An 18,091-nucleotide genomic window follows, 5' to 3' on the forward strand; every position below is an offset into this window, starting at 1 on the left:
AGGGCACTGCTGCTCATTTCCTCGTATCTGTAAAAAAGGTGTCTGTGGAAGGAAGAGGCTCTTCGCTGTGTATCCCCCCGGTCTGTGTCCCCTGTCCCAGCACAGCAGAGAACATACCGTGCTGTGTAAGTACTGCTGTCACTTTCAGTAATAAAAAGGAAAATCACTGGCTTTCTGTAATGAGCCAGCAATAAATTATACTTATTAATATAAAAAAAAACCCAGTATCAGAGCATATCTGATAAATATTGTGACAAACGATTCTAGAAACAGATGGTCAGTTGTTGATTAATGATACTGCTACTGAATCTAGTCATTACAAATACTAATAGAACATGATTCTACGATGGAAAATGGTCTGCTTGTTTTTCCTGAGAACAGCTGTGTTACTAGTGACAATAAAATCCGATGCTGCAGAGCTGCTTACCTGTACAGCCTAAGCATGACACTGTCTTCATCTAGAAGCGGACAGCCGTTGTGCGTGTATCTGACTTCCTTAGGAAGGAAGTGACAGTCAAACACCTGTGAAGGAGAAAGGAAGGAGAAGTAAAACACCAGCAAGAGTGTTAACTTCACAGCTTCTGCTGCCGTTCGCTGACTGTCAGAAATGTGTCAGACAGAGGGAACTGTTAATTTGCTGTTTATTTCTTTGCTTAGGTATGGAACCGCTTTTTGGAGAGAGCGAGAGCCAAAGCAGCCACAGTAATGTGGGGCTGTTCGCTCTCTGCAATTAGAAAGGGAACAGGCATATGAATGTGCTTGTTTTAGGCATCTTGGTCACTCCTCTCTCCCCCAGGTCAACAAATAGTTTGAGCACATGCTGCTCCACCACTGCAATCAGTGGATTTATGGATGCAGTTGCAATCAGTGGGAGAGATGTGGTGGCTCTAAGCAGCCAGCAATTCCTGTGGTATACCTCTGCATTTAATATGTTTTTACCTTGTTCATGGCTGTAGCTTGATTGTACAGTAAATCCTGTTCTAAGAAGGCTACTGCTATCGGACTAGAAATGTATGATCCTCTGAAACTGCTCTATTGGAAACTTTGCTAGCTCAAATATATTAGATGTTTTTGGAAGGTTAAGTTGCACCAGCAGCTCTTTACCAGATCAGATGTCATCTCTCTCTCTGCCATTACAACTTCCAGCCCCAATGTTAGCGTAATCCCAGGGCATAAAAGCAAGAAGAAATTCTATACAATGTCCTCTGGCTAATTCAAAAGAAATTAATTCTTACACCTGATACAGATCAAATTCACAGAGGCAGCTGGTTTGAGAGTTCATACATTCTATATTAACAGCAGCCACAGTTCAACTATTTAAACCAGATGCTTGTTTGAGGCTGAGTGTTTTGTGCAGTGGTTTCTTTACTTGCAAAAGAAAGTCTGAGAAAAAAGACCCACCCCACAATGAAAAATTTTGCTTTGGACAGTACTGACACACTAATTCTTTGGGTATGACTTTCACGTCCTCACATATTCTGCCAATTTGCAAGTCTTTGGCAAGTTACAGTTCCCACGTGGTTATAAGTATTTTTATAGAATTTAGCAACTGAAAGCTCCTAGCATTGATAAGATCAAGTCTGTGCAAACCCCATGATAACAGGATCTCTACACAGCTCCTACACAGACCACGTATATTCATGTTTCTTTTCTACAGGGAGACAAAGTATATTCCTGTCAGCAAGAAGGCAATAGCTAATCATTGCATTTCCTGAGTGTTTAACTATGAAATTAAGCTTTTTTTAATTCTTTCTTTTTGTAGGCAGTATTCTCACCGGATTAGCGCTTCTGTGGACTAAACTAAAATCCCTTCAGTATTCATTAATAGATCAGGTGAGGACTTAACTAATAAGGATTAATATACGCATGTGGCTGACTGACAGACCATGTCTGTTTGCAGAAAGTAGAGATCATTCCTTCATATGCAGTCATTTCTTCAAATACAGTATAGGAATCATGAGAATAAAGTAGCTTGCCTAAATGACCCATGTCTCCCCAAGCGCTTTAGGTGACAGTAAAATGGAAGGAGTGTTTCAGTGAGATTCTGCAATGTTCACTAGAAGTGTGGTATACAGAGAAATTCCTTAGATGCTCTGAATTTCCACATAAAAATAAAATGATACTTTAACTCTTAAACTAATTATTAACACTTGATTAACTGAAGTGTATCATGATTGTTTCATAGATTAGCAGTAAAGGATACAAGAACTACTAGCCTTTGCCTTTTTGTAGAAAAGGAAACACAGAATTAGAACTTGCATTTTTATACTATAAAAATAATTATAGTTCATCACCTTATATCATTACTGGCAGTGTGATTTCCGCTGAGGTTATTCTCAGAGACTCAAGCTGTGCGGTAATTGTTCTATGTTTCTGGTGATTTTAAAATGTATTGCCTGTTTTTAACTTTCACAAAGAATTGCATTGTGCAAAGTCATATTTTTTTCGGTAAATAAAGCTAGTTCATTAGCAAGGACATGTACTTGGGTTTTTGGGTCTGTTTCTATGGGCTAGAATAATCTTGGAATAATTCATACTATATGTCATTACAGAAAATATGATTGATTTTTACTTGTGATGACTGTTTAGAAAAGCAGGACAAGAACAGTTTGTGGAAAACAGAACTGCTTCTGAAGGCACCATTTGACTGTGTTGTAGCTGTTCTGTTGAGTGTTGTTTTCAAATGTCTCCAAAATGTGTGTTTTGCTATTTTTTGTATAGTCCTAACTGGTATTCTAGATTTAAAAAAAAATAGAAAATTAGGTAGCTGATGTGTTATTTTAGACAAAAAAAATGCATGTTACATGCTGATATTATAGCTGCCTGTATTTTAATATGGTACACTAAAGATTAGATTCTTTGCTACTTTAAATCAGTGTACAGCCATCAAAGTCAGTAATATTTCTGAGGACATATAGGCCTAATGTGCACCTAAAAATCAGATAGTCCTCATATAATACCTCTCTGCTCATATCAGAAGAGACTGCCTACAACAGAGATGGTCTATCGCATCAAAAAAATAATTTTTTTACAAGACATCATTAATTCCTTCTCTTGACTGGTAACAAGGGGATAGAAAATGAAGAATCTTTCCACAAAGGCCTGTTACCAGTGACTGACAGTCATTTTATATGTATATAAGACACAATCTGCTTTGGAAAAAGAAGCAGCTGTTTTATGTTTCCTAATATGTTTTCCTCTTATATGAACAGGCAACCGTAATTGTCTATAAATTTGCTAGGTAAAACAAAGGAGAGCTAAATCTTTTTCCTAATTAATGTCAGGCTTTGGTTTTTTCCACTTCAAATGCTTTTCAATTACAATTTATAATTAAATTGTCACACATTCCTAGCACATTACTCACTTTTATGACAGGAAAACAGATCCAACCAGAGACATTTTTCTGGCTGCAGAACGCCCCGGTAGAAAGAGCATGAGTGGTGCTGGGAGGGCCCGAATCTGACACCCTTCTTCCGGCATGGCTAATATCCAGTGTCTGTCTCCGGCACTCTGTGATTTAACACAGAAGCTCCCAACTTACAAACATCTTCTTGTTCTCTTCCAGCTGGAGAACGTGACTTGAGATAACCAGACCTCCTAATTTGCTGGTAGTGTCAGGGTGGGAGACTGCTGGATGCTCCCGGCTCCACGAGGCTGTGGGGCCAGCAGAGGGGAAGGGAAGGCAACCTTTCCTAAAGGCGCTCTGCTCAAGCCAGGCAGGCAAAGTGGTTTGTTTCAAGGTACCTGGATCCTACCGAGCTTTAGAAGCTGAGCCAGAAATTGGAAGTTACTCTCCCAACCAGCTGCATTGCATATGGAAGAGGTCTACTGGCAGCAAGAGAATTACACCCCTCTTTTTCTGTACATCCGCCGAACCAGACCAGGGACATGTAGGGGGAAAAACCATCAGACCTCTCCCTGGGGAGAAGCCCTGGGGCATAGCCCTCCCCTAATCAGCAACAGAGGAGCTGTATTTCCCGGGGCCTAGTTTCTAGAAAAGTGAACATGTTTCCCAGCTAATCTCTTCCTGCTCTTCCCCAGCCAGCACGTGCTCCTCGCCCCTCCAGCGCTGGTTCAGCTGGAGTGAAAATAATGATGGCCAAGCCAGATGTGTTGAAAAAGCTATTGAGATGGACGCTTCATCATCCACCCTATCAAAAACCACCAGAAACCTCAGAGATGATGTTTAAAAAACATACACATAGACAAACGCATAAAAATATATGCTGTATGGTACAGTTAACAAAGCATTTTGAAATACTGACAAGAATTATTTGATTATGGTTCATTTTAGAACTGTTAATCTATCTCTGCCATTACATCTTCATGTCAATTACTTCCAACTCCTTCCTGCTCTTAGGTGAAGAGATTTGCAAGGCAAATGGGTAGCAGAAAGGTGATTTGTGAAATACATTTCATTGTTCCTACAAGCCTGAAATTTTAAAGGAAAACAAAGAAAATCTTTTATATATTTGCCATCTGTTAGTAATTTGGCTGTTGAGGAACAGAGCGAACAGCATTGTACACAATGTGCTTATTGTATGCAATGTTTTTTTTTCTTAATTGCTCCCTAAGTAGTGACTGCGTGACTAAAATGCAAAATGCTCTAGCTGGCTATGCATTACCCGAGGGACACTAGTTACCCTCATGATAGAAAAACAAGCAGCTAAGAGACTGCAAGAGGTCTCCTAACAGAAAGTTTTGAAAGACCCGTTCACCAGCTGAGTGAAATGAGACACTGGCCGAACCCTCCTCTATGCACCTTTACGTTACTGAGCTCAGCATTTGGATTTCAGGGGAGTATTGCTCTCTCAGCTGGATACTGTTAGCAAAAAGCTGAGTGTCATTCACACAGACCATTCAGTTTTATGCTTTTAATCACCACCCACCCACTCAGATGACTCTGACTTGCAAAAAAAATTCAATAAAGTGACTTTTTGCTGGTTTCTCCCATGCCCATGCACACACATGCCTTCAAAGCAGTACAGCAGATCCCAAATACCTGTGGAGTCAGCTTCCCAACCCTCTGAGTTATTGGCTCATTAATCACAACTTCTACTTTACAGGCATCTTTCTCTCTGGGGATGGTAAACTTGAGGTCATCTTCTGACAGGAAGACAGACTGTCCCTTCATCACTTTCACCCCAAGGTTGACACTGATAAAGGAGGCACAGACGACTCTCAGGATAACAGCCAGCAGTAGAAACAACCAGCTGTTCTCAAAGGGCTTCATGTTGTGAGGGGAAAAGAGCTCTTTTCCACTAGTAAAAATGCTCTTAACAAAAGAGGTCTTCTCTTCCTCCTCCAGCAGATTTTCACAGTATAATGAAGGACCAAACCATTAGTCGCAGGTAATAATGTACCACGTGTTTTCTGTTAAGATGCTCTCCTTTGGCTGATATTTGGACAGGGGCCTTTCAAAATATCCTTGGGCTTTAATAAAATTCATTGATCAAGTCTGACAAAATGATGAATGTGTTCTCAGAGTACTTTTAAGGTTTGTTAATCCTGTAGGAAAAAAAAAAAGAATGAAAGCAAAATTGGCAAAAGGCATTGATCAACTATTCAAAAAATACACACAAAAAAATCTTTCATCAGTTCCCACAACTCAATTCAAGCAACAAATTAACTTGACCTTTGGTTGCTGTTAAGTATCTACTCATGCTCAGAAAATTAACTGTGCAAATAAAACTTCCCTCAACAAATCAGCTCTCAATATGAGTTCCAGGAATTTGGGATCCATCTGCACACACAAACACAAGCTGAACCCTGACGGATATGTAGGATCCTCTGTTACTGCCCTTTCTTACTGCTGGAGCACCATAGCTGTACTATTTCGAGGAAGAGATTAATAAAACAGTCTCCAAGTACACAAAATGCAGGTATGGACATTTCTCCAGATTCAACATATTTGAAAGTAGAGTAAATGAATAGCTGGCCTTTTGTTAAATCTGTTTTTGCTCTGCCTTTGAATATGGGGAAGAAATTTCAACCTTTAGTTTAAAAGACCTTGCCAAGGTCCCTCTGCTCTTCCTGCTATAGTGATTAGCTACTCCTGGATGCCAACATAGAAATATATAATATTGCACTGCAAAGCTGAAATTCTTCTTGTTCAAAAAAAAAAAAAAAAAAAAAAAAAGCTACAGTAATTCATCTGAGGGAAATTCAGATAATGCAGTGGAAACAAGCAATTAAAGATAATAAGAAAAATAAAATTTGCACAAGGTTTCTCATGCCACTAGTTACAGTTAATCTTCATCTTTCATGTTGATAAACTTGTTAAGAAAAGCACAGTTCTTCTGACATCAAACAAGCACTATCAAAGTCCTTGTGACCCAGAGATTAGAAAATGATAGTAGTTTACTTCAATCTGATGAGTTCCTAACTAATTTCAAGCTAGTAAAGCTTCAACTTTCCTTCGGTTTCTTAAAAAAATTTAGTGCCCTTGATGCTTATTTACACAGTCTCTTTAAATTAACCACAGCCTTACCACCAGCAATGAGCTTTCCTGAAAAAAAAGATTAAAAAACAAATCCATGTAACTCTTAATTTCCTTCATTATTGCCAATAAGTAAGTGTTCACTCAACTATTTCCTGCAGACTGACCTTCTTAGTCGCCTACAGTTGTATGTGCATATCAGCTCAATTTTATATTTCATTGAACAACCAAAATCAGTTAAGAATTTGTTAAAAATTATCCACTTCCTAAAGTAAAAGAAGACAGATCCTCTCACTTCAGCCCAGATTCAAGATTGAAGACATTGGGACTAACAAGAGTTTTAAGTTAGATGCATGTTCACTGTGTAAGCCAGGCCTCAAATCTTAACTCTGGTTTTCAAGCTTTTTATCTGACAATCTTTCCATTTTGGTCTAAAATTATGCAGACGGATGAGTCTGAACAAAATCCAAATAAGAGAAAATGTAGAATTCTACCCCCAGGGACAGAAATGAAATTCATCATTGAAAATTTTGTAACATGTTTCAGAAAAAAAAAATCTGTATCTCACCTTATTTAAAAGAGTTTACTTATATGGACAGCTTTTACTGAAGCCCAGATATGTAACTCTGCCTAAAGAGCATGCCAATTTTTGTTTCTTTTTAGTGGGACAGCATACATGGAATTTTACCAGATGAACACGTCTGAAACAGCATTCCGCTTCCTAAAATTCACAGCTCTGAAACACAGTCTGCAATACCATAAACGACAATTTGGAAAGAGGAAGAAAAAAGGATTATACATCAACCTCCAAATAAAAAAGTAGAGTTTGCTGCAACTGTACCCTTTTAAATGAACATCTGACTTTGGCATGTACCACATAGCGCAAGGATTTTTAGCATTTTTCGGATATAACCTAAATTTTCTTAGAATATCAGCTGCAAAGCATGGGAAGATGTTAACAGTGAGAACATGCCATACTGCCGTGCTCTCTTCCTCCTTCCTGACACTAGCAAAGTGAAGCTAGGGCTGAGAGATGACATCACTCCTTGGCATGTGTCTCAGGAAGGTGCTGTGCCTAATGTTTCCTCCAAACTCAGGCTTCCCAAGACAACTGACCAACAAGAAACTCCAGGCATAGGGTGGACTGAGGTGAATTTTAAGTCTTCCCACTCTTGCCCCCAACAAAGCAATGCATGAGTAAGGCACAGCAGCTACTAGATGGATCTAAGCTCTCAACTAGTTTCAGAGAAGCTGGTTTCTTAAGCCACTGAGAGACTCAGATAGGAAGAATACAATTATGAATTGTAGGCTTTGACTGGCAAAGTGCCAGCAACAGTTGTATTGAATAACTCTGAAGCATAGACCCAGTGTTTTGCAGCTCATGACAATTCCAGTAGCTCAGTGCTCCAGAACATCAGTTTGGGGCATTGGTTCACAAGGAAAATGTCTTTATTCACAGAGCACTCTCTACCTCAAGAGATCTGACAAAACCCAAGCCTGAGCAGTTTTGACTTTCCCCACTCCTGCCTGAATAGCTAATACTACTACTACTACAACAAAACAAAACAAAACAAAAAAAAAGGGAAGAAAAATCATAGTTTGCAGTTTAGAGACAGCCTAATCACCAGTTTAGAAATGGTGTTGGTCAGAAAATGCACTGTTCTCTTTATACCTTCCATATGTGCTTACAAAAAGGGAGAACCAGCTGTGTCTCTCAGAACAGACCTTTCCAGAGTCTTGTTCATGCAGACATTGGCCATGGCTTGACTTTCACACAGCTCAGATCAATCTAAATTCTGGTTCCTGCCCCATAAACTCCAGGAGAGGGTGCAGGTATAAACCTCAGGCACAGGTAATTGTTTCTTTGCTGACCTTTTTACCCTGTGTCAAATGCTAAGGGCAGAGAGGCTTCAAAAGGAGCCAGGAACACCCTGCCCATTTCTCATGGTGGATGTGTGAGCCCTTCTCTGCCACAGAATTGGTCCCCTGGTAGCACTTCTCGTATGGTTTTGCTTTTGCCTGCAGGCATTACTCTTGTATGGTTGTATACGTATGTTTGCTCCATATGTTCCTGCAGCTGGCTCCTACTTAGCTGTAGGGCTATCTCCTTATGCAGCTGAGCGAAGTTCCTCAGAAGTGTTACCTCACCTTTTCAATCGTTATCTGGTGATTGCATAATGAAATGACAAAAGATCCTTTCAGTGCATAATGGCATTAAAATGAAAAGGTTGGAAGGAGAGCCTTGAGGTTAACCTTCCCTCATCTGTGTAAACAAGACCATTGCCTCAGCAAAGCTGTGCGTGTCCTGCAAGGCACTTACGCTGATCCTCAGAGACGGCTTTGCTCTCTGACCACTCTACAGCCACTACGGACAGACTCCCACCGTAGTCTGAGGCTGCCTCTGACTTCCTTACAGCCTCCCTACTGCTCTGCCCTCAGTATCACGACCAAGCATGATTCACCCCTGCTGTTGCTTGACGTGGCAACTATCCTACCCAGAATGAACAAATGGCTGACATTATTTGATTCCAGATACCCGCAGTGGTTCAGATATACTTCGTGACTTGGTGGAGTAATGGTGTTTATGAGCAACTTATTAGGATGAACAGTGCAGTGGTTTTAAATTAAGCTCCCTTCTAACTGGTTCTCTAAGGGTGTCTCTATAAGGCAAACACCTGAATTAGCTGCAGGTGAGCTGCGTGCCTACCCAGTCCACAGAGAGTTGCCAGCGTAGGCCCTGGAAGCAGAATTGCCGTGTTATTTCAGTGTGATACCGCATGTTGATTATTATCCCACAGCAGGATTAATAATGATGAGTGGCTGGAGCACATGATGTACCAAGAGCATCAGAGAGCAGGACTACTTCAGCCTGAAGAAGAGGGCGTTGAGGGGTAATTTGCTTGCTGTCTTCAGCTGTCTAACAAAGGAGTGTGGAGCAGCCGGAGGTGCACAGGGAAGGGACAAGAAGCTACAGACAAAAGCTGCAACAAGGGAAACTCATATTCGATATTAGAAAAAAATCAACTCTGAGTGGGGCAGTGTGACAGATTGCCCAGAGAAGCTGTGGAGTCGCTATCCTTGGAGACAGTTAAAAGCCAGCTGGTCAGGGCCTGAGCAGCTAATCCATCTTTGAAGTTGGACTGAACCTAAGTCAGCCATGCTTTGAGCAGGGGGTGGGACCAGTTACCTGCAGAGGTCATTTCCACCCTCGGTTCTGCTATGATTATAAGCTGAAAGGACTGAGGTTTCTGAGCCTAGGACCTAAATGAATTACCTCACATTATTGTACACACCGCAGCATTTTGCCTTGTAGACAGTCCAATAAATCCCATGAGGCATCCACTATAAAACCCTGCTGGCATAAGAAATGAGGTGGCAGAGAAAGAGAGTTCATTTCCCATAATTACAGATAGCCTCGTGAAGCTGAATCTGAGGTTTGGGAGCCTGGAAAGGAAGTCTACCCCTGGTTAGTTCAAGAGTGGTGACTCTTCCTGGCCCTCAACACCACCCCGAGGACGTGGCCAAGGCATGGCGTGAGGGACACTCAGCCCAGGGGGCTCTGAGGAGCTCCTCATCTGCTGGCAGACCTCCCCTAGATGAGTCTTTGTGCAGAGAAGGAATATCTGAAGGCACAGTGAGTATGACAGAGGAGTTAACAACAGCACAGACCAGGCTGGGGACAGATTAGAGGAGGGTGACTGGGAGCTTCAGATGTCGTTTGTTTAAAATTTCCTCCAAGCACCAGAAGAATGCTAGTATTCCCACAGAACTGCTGGTGTACATGTGAGAAGTTGTGCAACGGCTAATTACAAACATTAGCTGTTCTCACAGAATACAACAGGTTTTCAAGATGCTCAAAAAAAAGAAAGAAAAAAAAAGAAAAAAACTGTCCAAAAGAAACTGCAACTCTGCTGTAGAGTTGTCATCATCACAAAGTTTTTGACAAAACTTCTAAATTTGTCAAGTGTTCACTGGCTTCAGGAATCCAGAGAAATGTGTAAGACTCTGAGAGCATCTATGAGTTATTGAAAACCAGACATCCCTCCAACAGCAGATTGCGGAGAAAACATCTGTGCAGGACCCATGCTAGGGTACACATAGAAACCTTGACTCTACCTCCAGAAGCCATGTCAGTTAGGGTCTTATCTTTTACATATTTTTTTCCAAAAAATTCTACCATTACAACTCCTTCATGAATGGAATTCACTTGAAAGAGTGTGCTATAAACCAGTTGGTAGGAAGAATTTCAGCACTTTTTTATTTAGAAGTTATAAAAGTACAAATCTCTGTTTCTGAAATGAGATATTTGTGATGTGAATAAAGACTCACCCCTAAAATTTAGATCGATATCTACTACTGCAGGACCACTAAAAGTATGATCAGAAACAGCACCAATAACACTCTGTTATAGTACCTAATACCTGACTAAAAAATGTAATCACTAGAGATCCTGAGCTAAGTCTCAGTGAAATCCAGAGTATTTAGTGGGATTCGGATCAGACCTTAAGAGTTTCTCTGTGTGTGACAATATCTGGTTGCCTGGGAGTTTTCACTGAACAACAGTATTGAAAATTGCCCCTTTCTTCTGTAAAGCTTGAGGCAGATTGTGGAGGGTGGGTGTTGTGAGCTGGGAGATGGCCTGGCTTGTTTTAATGAACACTAAAAAAAGCTTACGACAAACAGAAAGAACGTGGGATTTCTTTTTTTCTTTAAGGAGGTGATTAAAGAAAATAAATGGCAGCCCTACATACTGAATATTATTGCAGCAGTTAAAACTTAGCTCAGGGCAATGAACGGACTCTGAGCTGTTAAATGAGGGGGCTGTCACTTCAAAATGTGCAATTAGCACGTGCACCCCTCGGACTGTTTGATGGTTAACGTTCCTCTTCCCCACGCTGCAAGCAGAGATTATAGGACACACAGAAACAAATATTCAGCAAGGTGTTGGCTAAGTAAAGGAATGCTAGATAACAGTTGCTCTCCTTTTTCCTTACTCTTTTTTAATCTGTGAACATAATTCCTTTACATTGTTTGACATAGCAAAGTAAGGAAATAAGTATTTCATTGCATGGTCAATCAATAGACCTATCTCTATCAGGGAAAACAGCTGTAGGACATGAAGTGTATAAGATATGTCCTATTAGCATTTCTCTCCTGTCGCTCTGCTGTAGAAGAGTACTTTAAGGCAGAAATAACATGTTTTTCTTTATTCTACCCTCTTTCACGTTACAGTTATTTTAAGAGTGATTATTACATATTACAGTTTCAATTTACAGTGATTATTTCTGATTTCTATGTTCATTCCTGCCATGACATTGCCACTGTCATATACTATGCAATAATTCACTCAAATTTAGGATATTAGATAGTGCGACTGAGAGCAGGAGTATCCCTATATGCTGAGGGGCCATATAAAACTGAAAGCATATTTGACATTAGACTAGGGCGTACAAATAGTAAAGGAGAAGATCTGAATATAGCATTAGAAACACTATTGCACTGTAGTGTGAAGTGTTGCCCCTTGATGCAAGGTGTGCACTCACCTCCAAGCGTGGAAGAGGTGCCCCTTTCCCCAGAAGCTCAGAATTTCCAGAGCTCAGCCCAGAGACCGAGGGGGAAAAGTGGGGAAGAAAGACTGAATTACTATTTTCCAGAAGGTGCCTTGGTAGCCCTTCCTGAAACCTTTCCATTTCCACTCTTTAAGAAACAGCATTCTGCAATGACCACAGATGGCAAAGTCTGAGGGAATTCTGTTTAGGGAGCTGTGCCCCACTGCTTTTCTCCTGAAGTAGAGCTAAAGGATGGGCAGTGAGGATGTTGAAACAGCTACAGAGGAGAAAATAAAGAAAGGGCAAGAGAAACATAGAGAGGGAGACTTTCAATGAATCAGGAGCAGGGATACTTCACAACTTGGCCTTTAACCATAACACATGTCCTGGATAATCAGCAACATACTGTTAAAAAGGCAGAGGAGGTCAAAGTCCCTGACTGGGACAATAAGAAGGACCGATTCATTGTCCTCCCTTAAACAACGATTTTCAAGACAGTGCATTGTTCCCTTTTAAGTGTTAAATAGATCAGTCTGTATTGTCAGAGCTATTTTAAATTTTAAGATAGAGATCACATTGTTAGCAGACCTTTAGCATGCTGAAGACAACTTAAAAAGCAAATAAAATCGAGTCTTGGCTTTTGTTTTATTTAAGATGCTTAGAGATTAACATCTGTACTGCATTTTCTGAACAGGTAAATATTTTCCCCCAAAGAGGACAATGAAAATGTCTTTGTACTTTTCTCTTTTAAGCCAGAAAACTGTCCCACATAGCAGAAGTTGGGAAGATAGAGATGAAATAATCTTATTTCATTTTTTTTCTTAGTTTCCCTTTATGTGTTTTTAAGGTTTTACACAAATCGAAACAACCACACTCTGACTATTAATACTCCACCAGATCTAAGCACTGAAATGAAGCAGAAAGCCTTATACTCCCACTGCAATGAAGAAAAGACTGAGAAAAAGAAGTATGTCTTTTTGACAGATGTTTGAGAGAATCCGTAAAACACTGCAGCTTCCAGTGAGATTCTTCCACTGATGTTGTTGGCAGGGTACCACCCTCCACACAACCCTTCCTCCTTCCCTCCTCATCTTCCTTTTACTGAGCACTCACTGAATTCCCCTCTTCCTTTCGGGAGTATAAAGCTATAGCAGAGAGCTATAGTATAAAGCTATTTGCAGGGGAAGTTAAACCAACCTATGAGAAACTCAGATTGTACCAACCTCTTGGCCATTTCCAAAACTTATCAAACCTTTAGAAGGTTTGAATATTTCCACTTAAAATTTTCTTTCAACCACTCAAATGTAACAATAGGTTGTTTTCTTGATGATTAAAGAGGAATGTGGCAAAAAGGTCACAAAAGTCACTTTTCAGAATCATACCTCAAGGGAGTAAGCTACTTCTTGGTGTTAACGTTAACACAAACCACTATATTTCTTTACTGTTGTTACTTTGTAGTCATGCTGGTGCTTTCCTAAGAGTATCATGTGATTGTGAAGACCAGGAACATATACGACTTATATCTTCTTTTCTCCTTATTCTGTGTTGGGAAGGAAAGAGGGGTCCTGGAGATTCTCAGCTACGGTGCTTCTTTATTCTAAGGGGCATAAATGAGGGAAAGCACACAAAATGTGGAAACCGTAAAATGAAAGGACTAGAACAGTTACTAGATTAGCCATCTTTTTGATTTCATGCATAATCGTATGCACTGCAGAAAGGGAATAATACAACTGTGTGTGATTAGAGGAATGGCTTCCCCTAACCCAAGCAGAGAACAGCTCAGATAGAGAAATGACAACCCCACCTCAGAGGATGGAAGCTGTGGATGGGTGAAGTGAGAAAAGTGTAGCGCATAAAGAAAACCTCCAAGGTCTTCTAAGTTTGAGCAGATACTTCATTTTAACAAGTAACTAGTAATGGACAAGCAACTAGTAATGAATAAAAAAGAAACAAATGAAATGCAGCGGGCAACCAGGGGATTAGTCAGTGACCATCACATTTGTGTTTGGCTTTGAACCACAATGTCAGCAACTCAAGATAGAAATTATAGTATTGTTTTCAGCACCTGACAACACAAAGCTTCTGGCTTTTGAGCCCTCTTGATTTCCAAGGCCTTTGCAAGCTAAGGACTGATCCCAAGGATGAGGCACTAGGTGAGCTCTCCTCATGGTAGAGGAGCTCTACCAGACAGTGAAAACACCTCTGAACAACCAGCCCAAGGGTGTGAAAGCCCATGGAAGGGGAGCAGGAAAGGCCTCCTGCACAAAATCAGGAGACAGGGATAGGGAGCCTGTGACCGGCTGCTCAGGGGTGACTTTGTTTCATTATCTCATGATGCTACATGATCTGACATGTCTGTGAAACAGTGAGGCTGATCATCAGATAGTGATGATTGCTCATGTAGGAGCAAGTTGTGTGCAGTAACACACAATCTGTTCTACGTGGAAATACAGAACAATGAAATGCTGGAGGATTTCAGTTTCTGCTAGATTCCCTTTTATGGATAAAACTCTACTTAGAGCAGAGCATGTGGACTTGATGTTTTTAGAATACTTTCTGTTTCTATTATTACAGGTTGGCTGGTTTTCTGAGTGTGGGGGAGAAGACTGAGGAGCCTTGCTCTGGTGGCAAAAGTTTTGAATTTTTGCAAAAGAGGGGTTTGCATACTACTTTATACAAGGTCAAGCTCACTAAAGAGTGTTCTGCATCTCACGGTGCCAAACAACAGAAGAGTTGCAATTTGCTCTCCATGCAGCACTGAGGATTTTTTTGAATCCTTAAATTTTAACAGCTGATAGGTGGTATGGTTTACACTCTCCCGCAAATGCAGTGTCTTGCCTCATCTCACTGAAGCTTAGACATCTGAAAGTTGGATACTTGTTTATCACTAATGCTACCTCCCCACTTCAGGAGCAAAAGATTGCCTCCAGAGAGCAATTTCTTCCAATTCAGTATAGTTATCCAAGAGAAGCAGGATAGATTTATACCAGACAAAAATTTAGATTTCTAAAGGTATATGAGGGGGCTCTGCTGTGCACTTGATTCACATTTCTTACAAAGCATAAGCAATTTGACATTCTGTGAAAACCTGTAACTTAGTAGTGCTATGGTTGTCTACCAGTTCTGTTTGATCCACAAAGAGTATGCGTTAGTTTAACCAGTCACACAATACCTCATCATAATCACCTAGATCCACTAAAAAAACGTAGTCCCCCTTTTGTTACCATTTTTCATGGATAAAAGTATATCCTTATGCGTATAGGATGCCTGCAAAATGCAATACAATGTGTCAGCTCCAAGTACTCACTAGATAGCTGGAGGCTACATTTTTCTGAAAAATCAGACACAATCCAGCTTCAGTTTATCTTCACAACCAGCTCTTAGAGTCCTTTGAAATGCTGCTACAGGCTTCACAAGATAGCAACTAGAAGCAGAAGTAGCATGTTTCATTGGAGAGTGTATAGCAACTTCCCAAAAGTAGTCTGTTCAGGTTTTTCACCCAGCAGCACAGAAGGCAGGCAAATCATCCTGAGGCTCTGATGTGGCACAGTGTGAGGGCATGGCAGTCATGAAGCTGTGTGAGGAGCACCTAGCTACAGCATTCCTAACCCAGAGAGCCACTAGCATGAGAGAAGTTAATGACTGTCCACCTTGGCCTGCGACAGAATCTCAAAAACTGAGAGGAGGATAGTTAAAATATTCATCAAGAATGGTCTGCTTAACCTCCCTTTCTGCTCAGCAGGTATATTGAAGTAGCTTGCACTTTTAATGTGGCATTATTTGACTAATACAAACTATTTTGTGGGTTTTTTTTTTTTTTTGGGCTACACAGATTATTTTTACCCATTTAAAGTCATTCTCTGATTGCTTGATCAAGTCAATCAATATTTCTTCCCCCCTCATGAATAAATTAATTCCTGCTGTACTGTAGCTAATTTTGTCATATACATTGCTATTATTACAGTAAACAACCTATAAACACTGCAGAAAATAAATGAAATGACTGAACAAGCATGAATAAAGTACTTTCATTTAAAAATTCAGGTAGTTGTCCAAGGACTTGCTGACTGGTCAATATACTTGCCTAATTTTCCTCAGAGCAGGGATCTATGCTGGAGAAAATGTTCAAAACTGAAAGGTGCCCAGAATAAGACTGAGTTCTAAACCAGCTCATTCTGTAGGTCAAAACAGTCTGCATATAGTCGTGTTGCGTACAAAATTTTCCCATTATAAACCCAAGCGAAGAGGCATAAAAAAAATGGTGGCAGGCCACTGCATGCATAGCTGGGCATGTGCTTGAGTAAGAGAAAAGAGGTAGGACAACTCCTACAGATGTATGAGCTCTGTCACTGTGAAAGCAAATGGTGATTTCCAGTGCCAATGTCTTCTGCAGACAACACTGGACACGTCCACAGCAGAGGTGCAGTCTGCCTAAAGTAACGAGCTGTCCTGAGTTAGCGGAAACAATGAACTAGTGGAATTCTGTAATTAGAAAAACTGTAACCTGCAAAATTCCCTTCTAATAACTGTTTCAGGAAACTGTGTATAATTATCTACTGGAGTTGCTGAAGTGTCTCAGTGCAGCACAGAGTGACAGCAACTAATCTCTAAAAGCTGAAGAATTTAGAATTTAGTCTAAGGAAGACAGAAAAATGAGCAAGAAATGTAAAGACTGCATGCATGTATGTGGATACTCCAACACAAACACTTACACATACATATGACTAATCAAAATCTGTGTATTTAAGGTCAAATAAAGTCAGCTGTCTGAATACAAACAAAATGTAAAAACCCTCACAGATCCCTACTGCAAAATGAAAGTCTACAACTTTAAAGCATGCATTTAAAAATCAATTTCTACCAGCTAGATAAAATACATCTACTGAAAGAGCTTACCAATATTGAAAGGTTTTGTGATATTTTCAGGGCTTTATATCATGTTTCTTTCTGCCAGTATGTTTCATTAAACAGACAATTCCAAAAAAATAAATCTTGCTGAATGCTTCCGAGCCCCTATAAAATACAGAACCATGAAGTTTTATTAGTGCAGATGGAAAAAAGCCAGCATAGCTGAGAAATCTATACCAACTTGTACATTAGGCTGAACAAAGTTACTTGGAATCCTTAACTTCCAAAGGATCTGACTTCTAAAGGCAAGACCCAGTGCCTCTTTTCCTCTAAATTAGAATTAAGCGTTCATACATCCCAAGTACAATAAATACTGTCTGGTTGCCTTGTTGCAGTGCTTCTTAAGACATTAAATACTACTATGACTACAAACACAATAGCATTCAGTGTATACAACAAACTTGAAACAGATACTTACTTCAGCAGTGTTACTTCAGGAGGCTGAACACAAGATGATACTGGAATAAAAGGAATAAAGAACATCACTGACCCAGTAATCTCTGGTTTAAAGGGCTGGCAGAGAAAGAAATCCAATGAGTGGGAGACAGAGAGCAAGGGGCGGGGGGTGAGGGGGAGAGAGCTGAAATTCCAGTCTTTCTGGTCAGCTGGGTTTTAGTTTTCTTCATACTGAAAAACCACAATAAACACTTACAATTTTGCTTACGAGGCTGCTCCTGACTGCAGAGGTCCCAGAGTAGGAAAGCTTTCGGGCTCCCTATGATAAGAGTATTTTAAGATGCCTTGAAGTGTTTTACACTAAGCAATGCTTCCCTGGCAGCCAGCCCCAGATCTTCCCTTCCCCTTCTGCTAGTTAAGTCTGTTGGGACTAAAAACGGAGCTCCTGTTAATAAGGTCTGCTCATTTTTTCTCTCCACTTCTGCTGGCTTATTCCCTCTGCACACACACGCACATGCACACACGCACTCACAAAGAGATGACCTAAAATCTTTTCTCCTACAGAAAGGGAAAAAGAGTCCTTGCTGAAATACAGATATAATTGATTTCCTCCGTAAAATAATAAACAGACAGGTTTTGATCTTTACTGAGGAAATTAAAACCAAGTAAATTATCAGTCTAATAGGTAATGCATATTACATGCTTATAAATGTGACACTTTTCACAGGCTGGAGCGTTCAGTTACCCACAGTTCAAAATCCTGTTGCATATTGAAATAATAAGGATTCAAATTAAAACA

The 18,091-nt window shown here is 40.3% G+C and overlaps 1 protein-coding gene across 7 annotated transcripts in view; it reads right to left on the reverse strand.

Annotated features, from left to right (window-relative positions):
* The window catches only part of FREM1 (FRAS1 related extracellular matrix 1), a 79,395-nt gene extending 61,700 nt beyond the window's left edge, over window positions 1–17,695 (reverse strand). For 2 of the 7 annotated variants that reach the window (XR_003258836.2, XM_026097827.2), the window contains exons 1-5: window positions 17,549–17,694; window positions 17,315–17,354; window positions 16,885–17,001; window positions 5,003–5,508; window positions 428–522 (exon numbers count right to left, since the gene is read on the reverse strand). Coding sequence is in view for 6 of the 7 variants with exons in the window: in XM_026097827.2 (XP_025953612.2) it covers window positions 428–522; window positions 5,003–5,233 (326 nt within the window). In the remaining variant the exon portion in view is untranslated. Of the gene's footprint in view, window positions 1–427; window positions 523–5,002; window positions 5,509–7,007; window positions 7,152–16,884; window positions 17,002–17,314; window positions 17,414–17,548 lie in introns of those variants that run through there. The other 5 variants (XM_026097824.2, XM_026097828.2, XM_026097825.2 and 2 more) reach the window with 5 other exon arrangements.
* Window positions 17,696–18,091: the final 396 nt, after the last annotated feature.

This window comes from Dromaius novaehollandiae, chromosome Z, assembly GCF_036370855.1.
Source record: "Dromaius novaehollandiae isolate bDroNov1 chromosome Z, bDroNov1.hap1, whole genome shotgun sequence".
NCBI classification, from domain to species: domain Eukaryota; kingdom Metazoa; phylum Chordata; class Aves; order Casuariiformes; family Dromaiidae; genus Dromaius; species Dromaius novaehollandiae.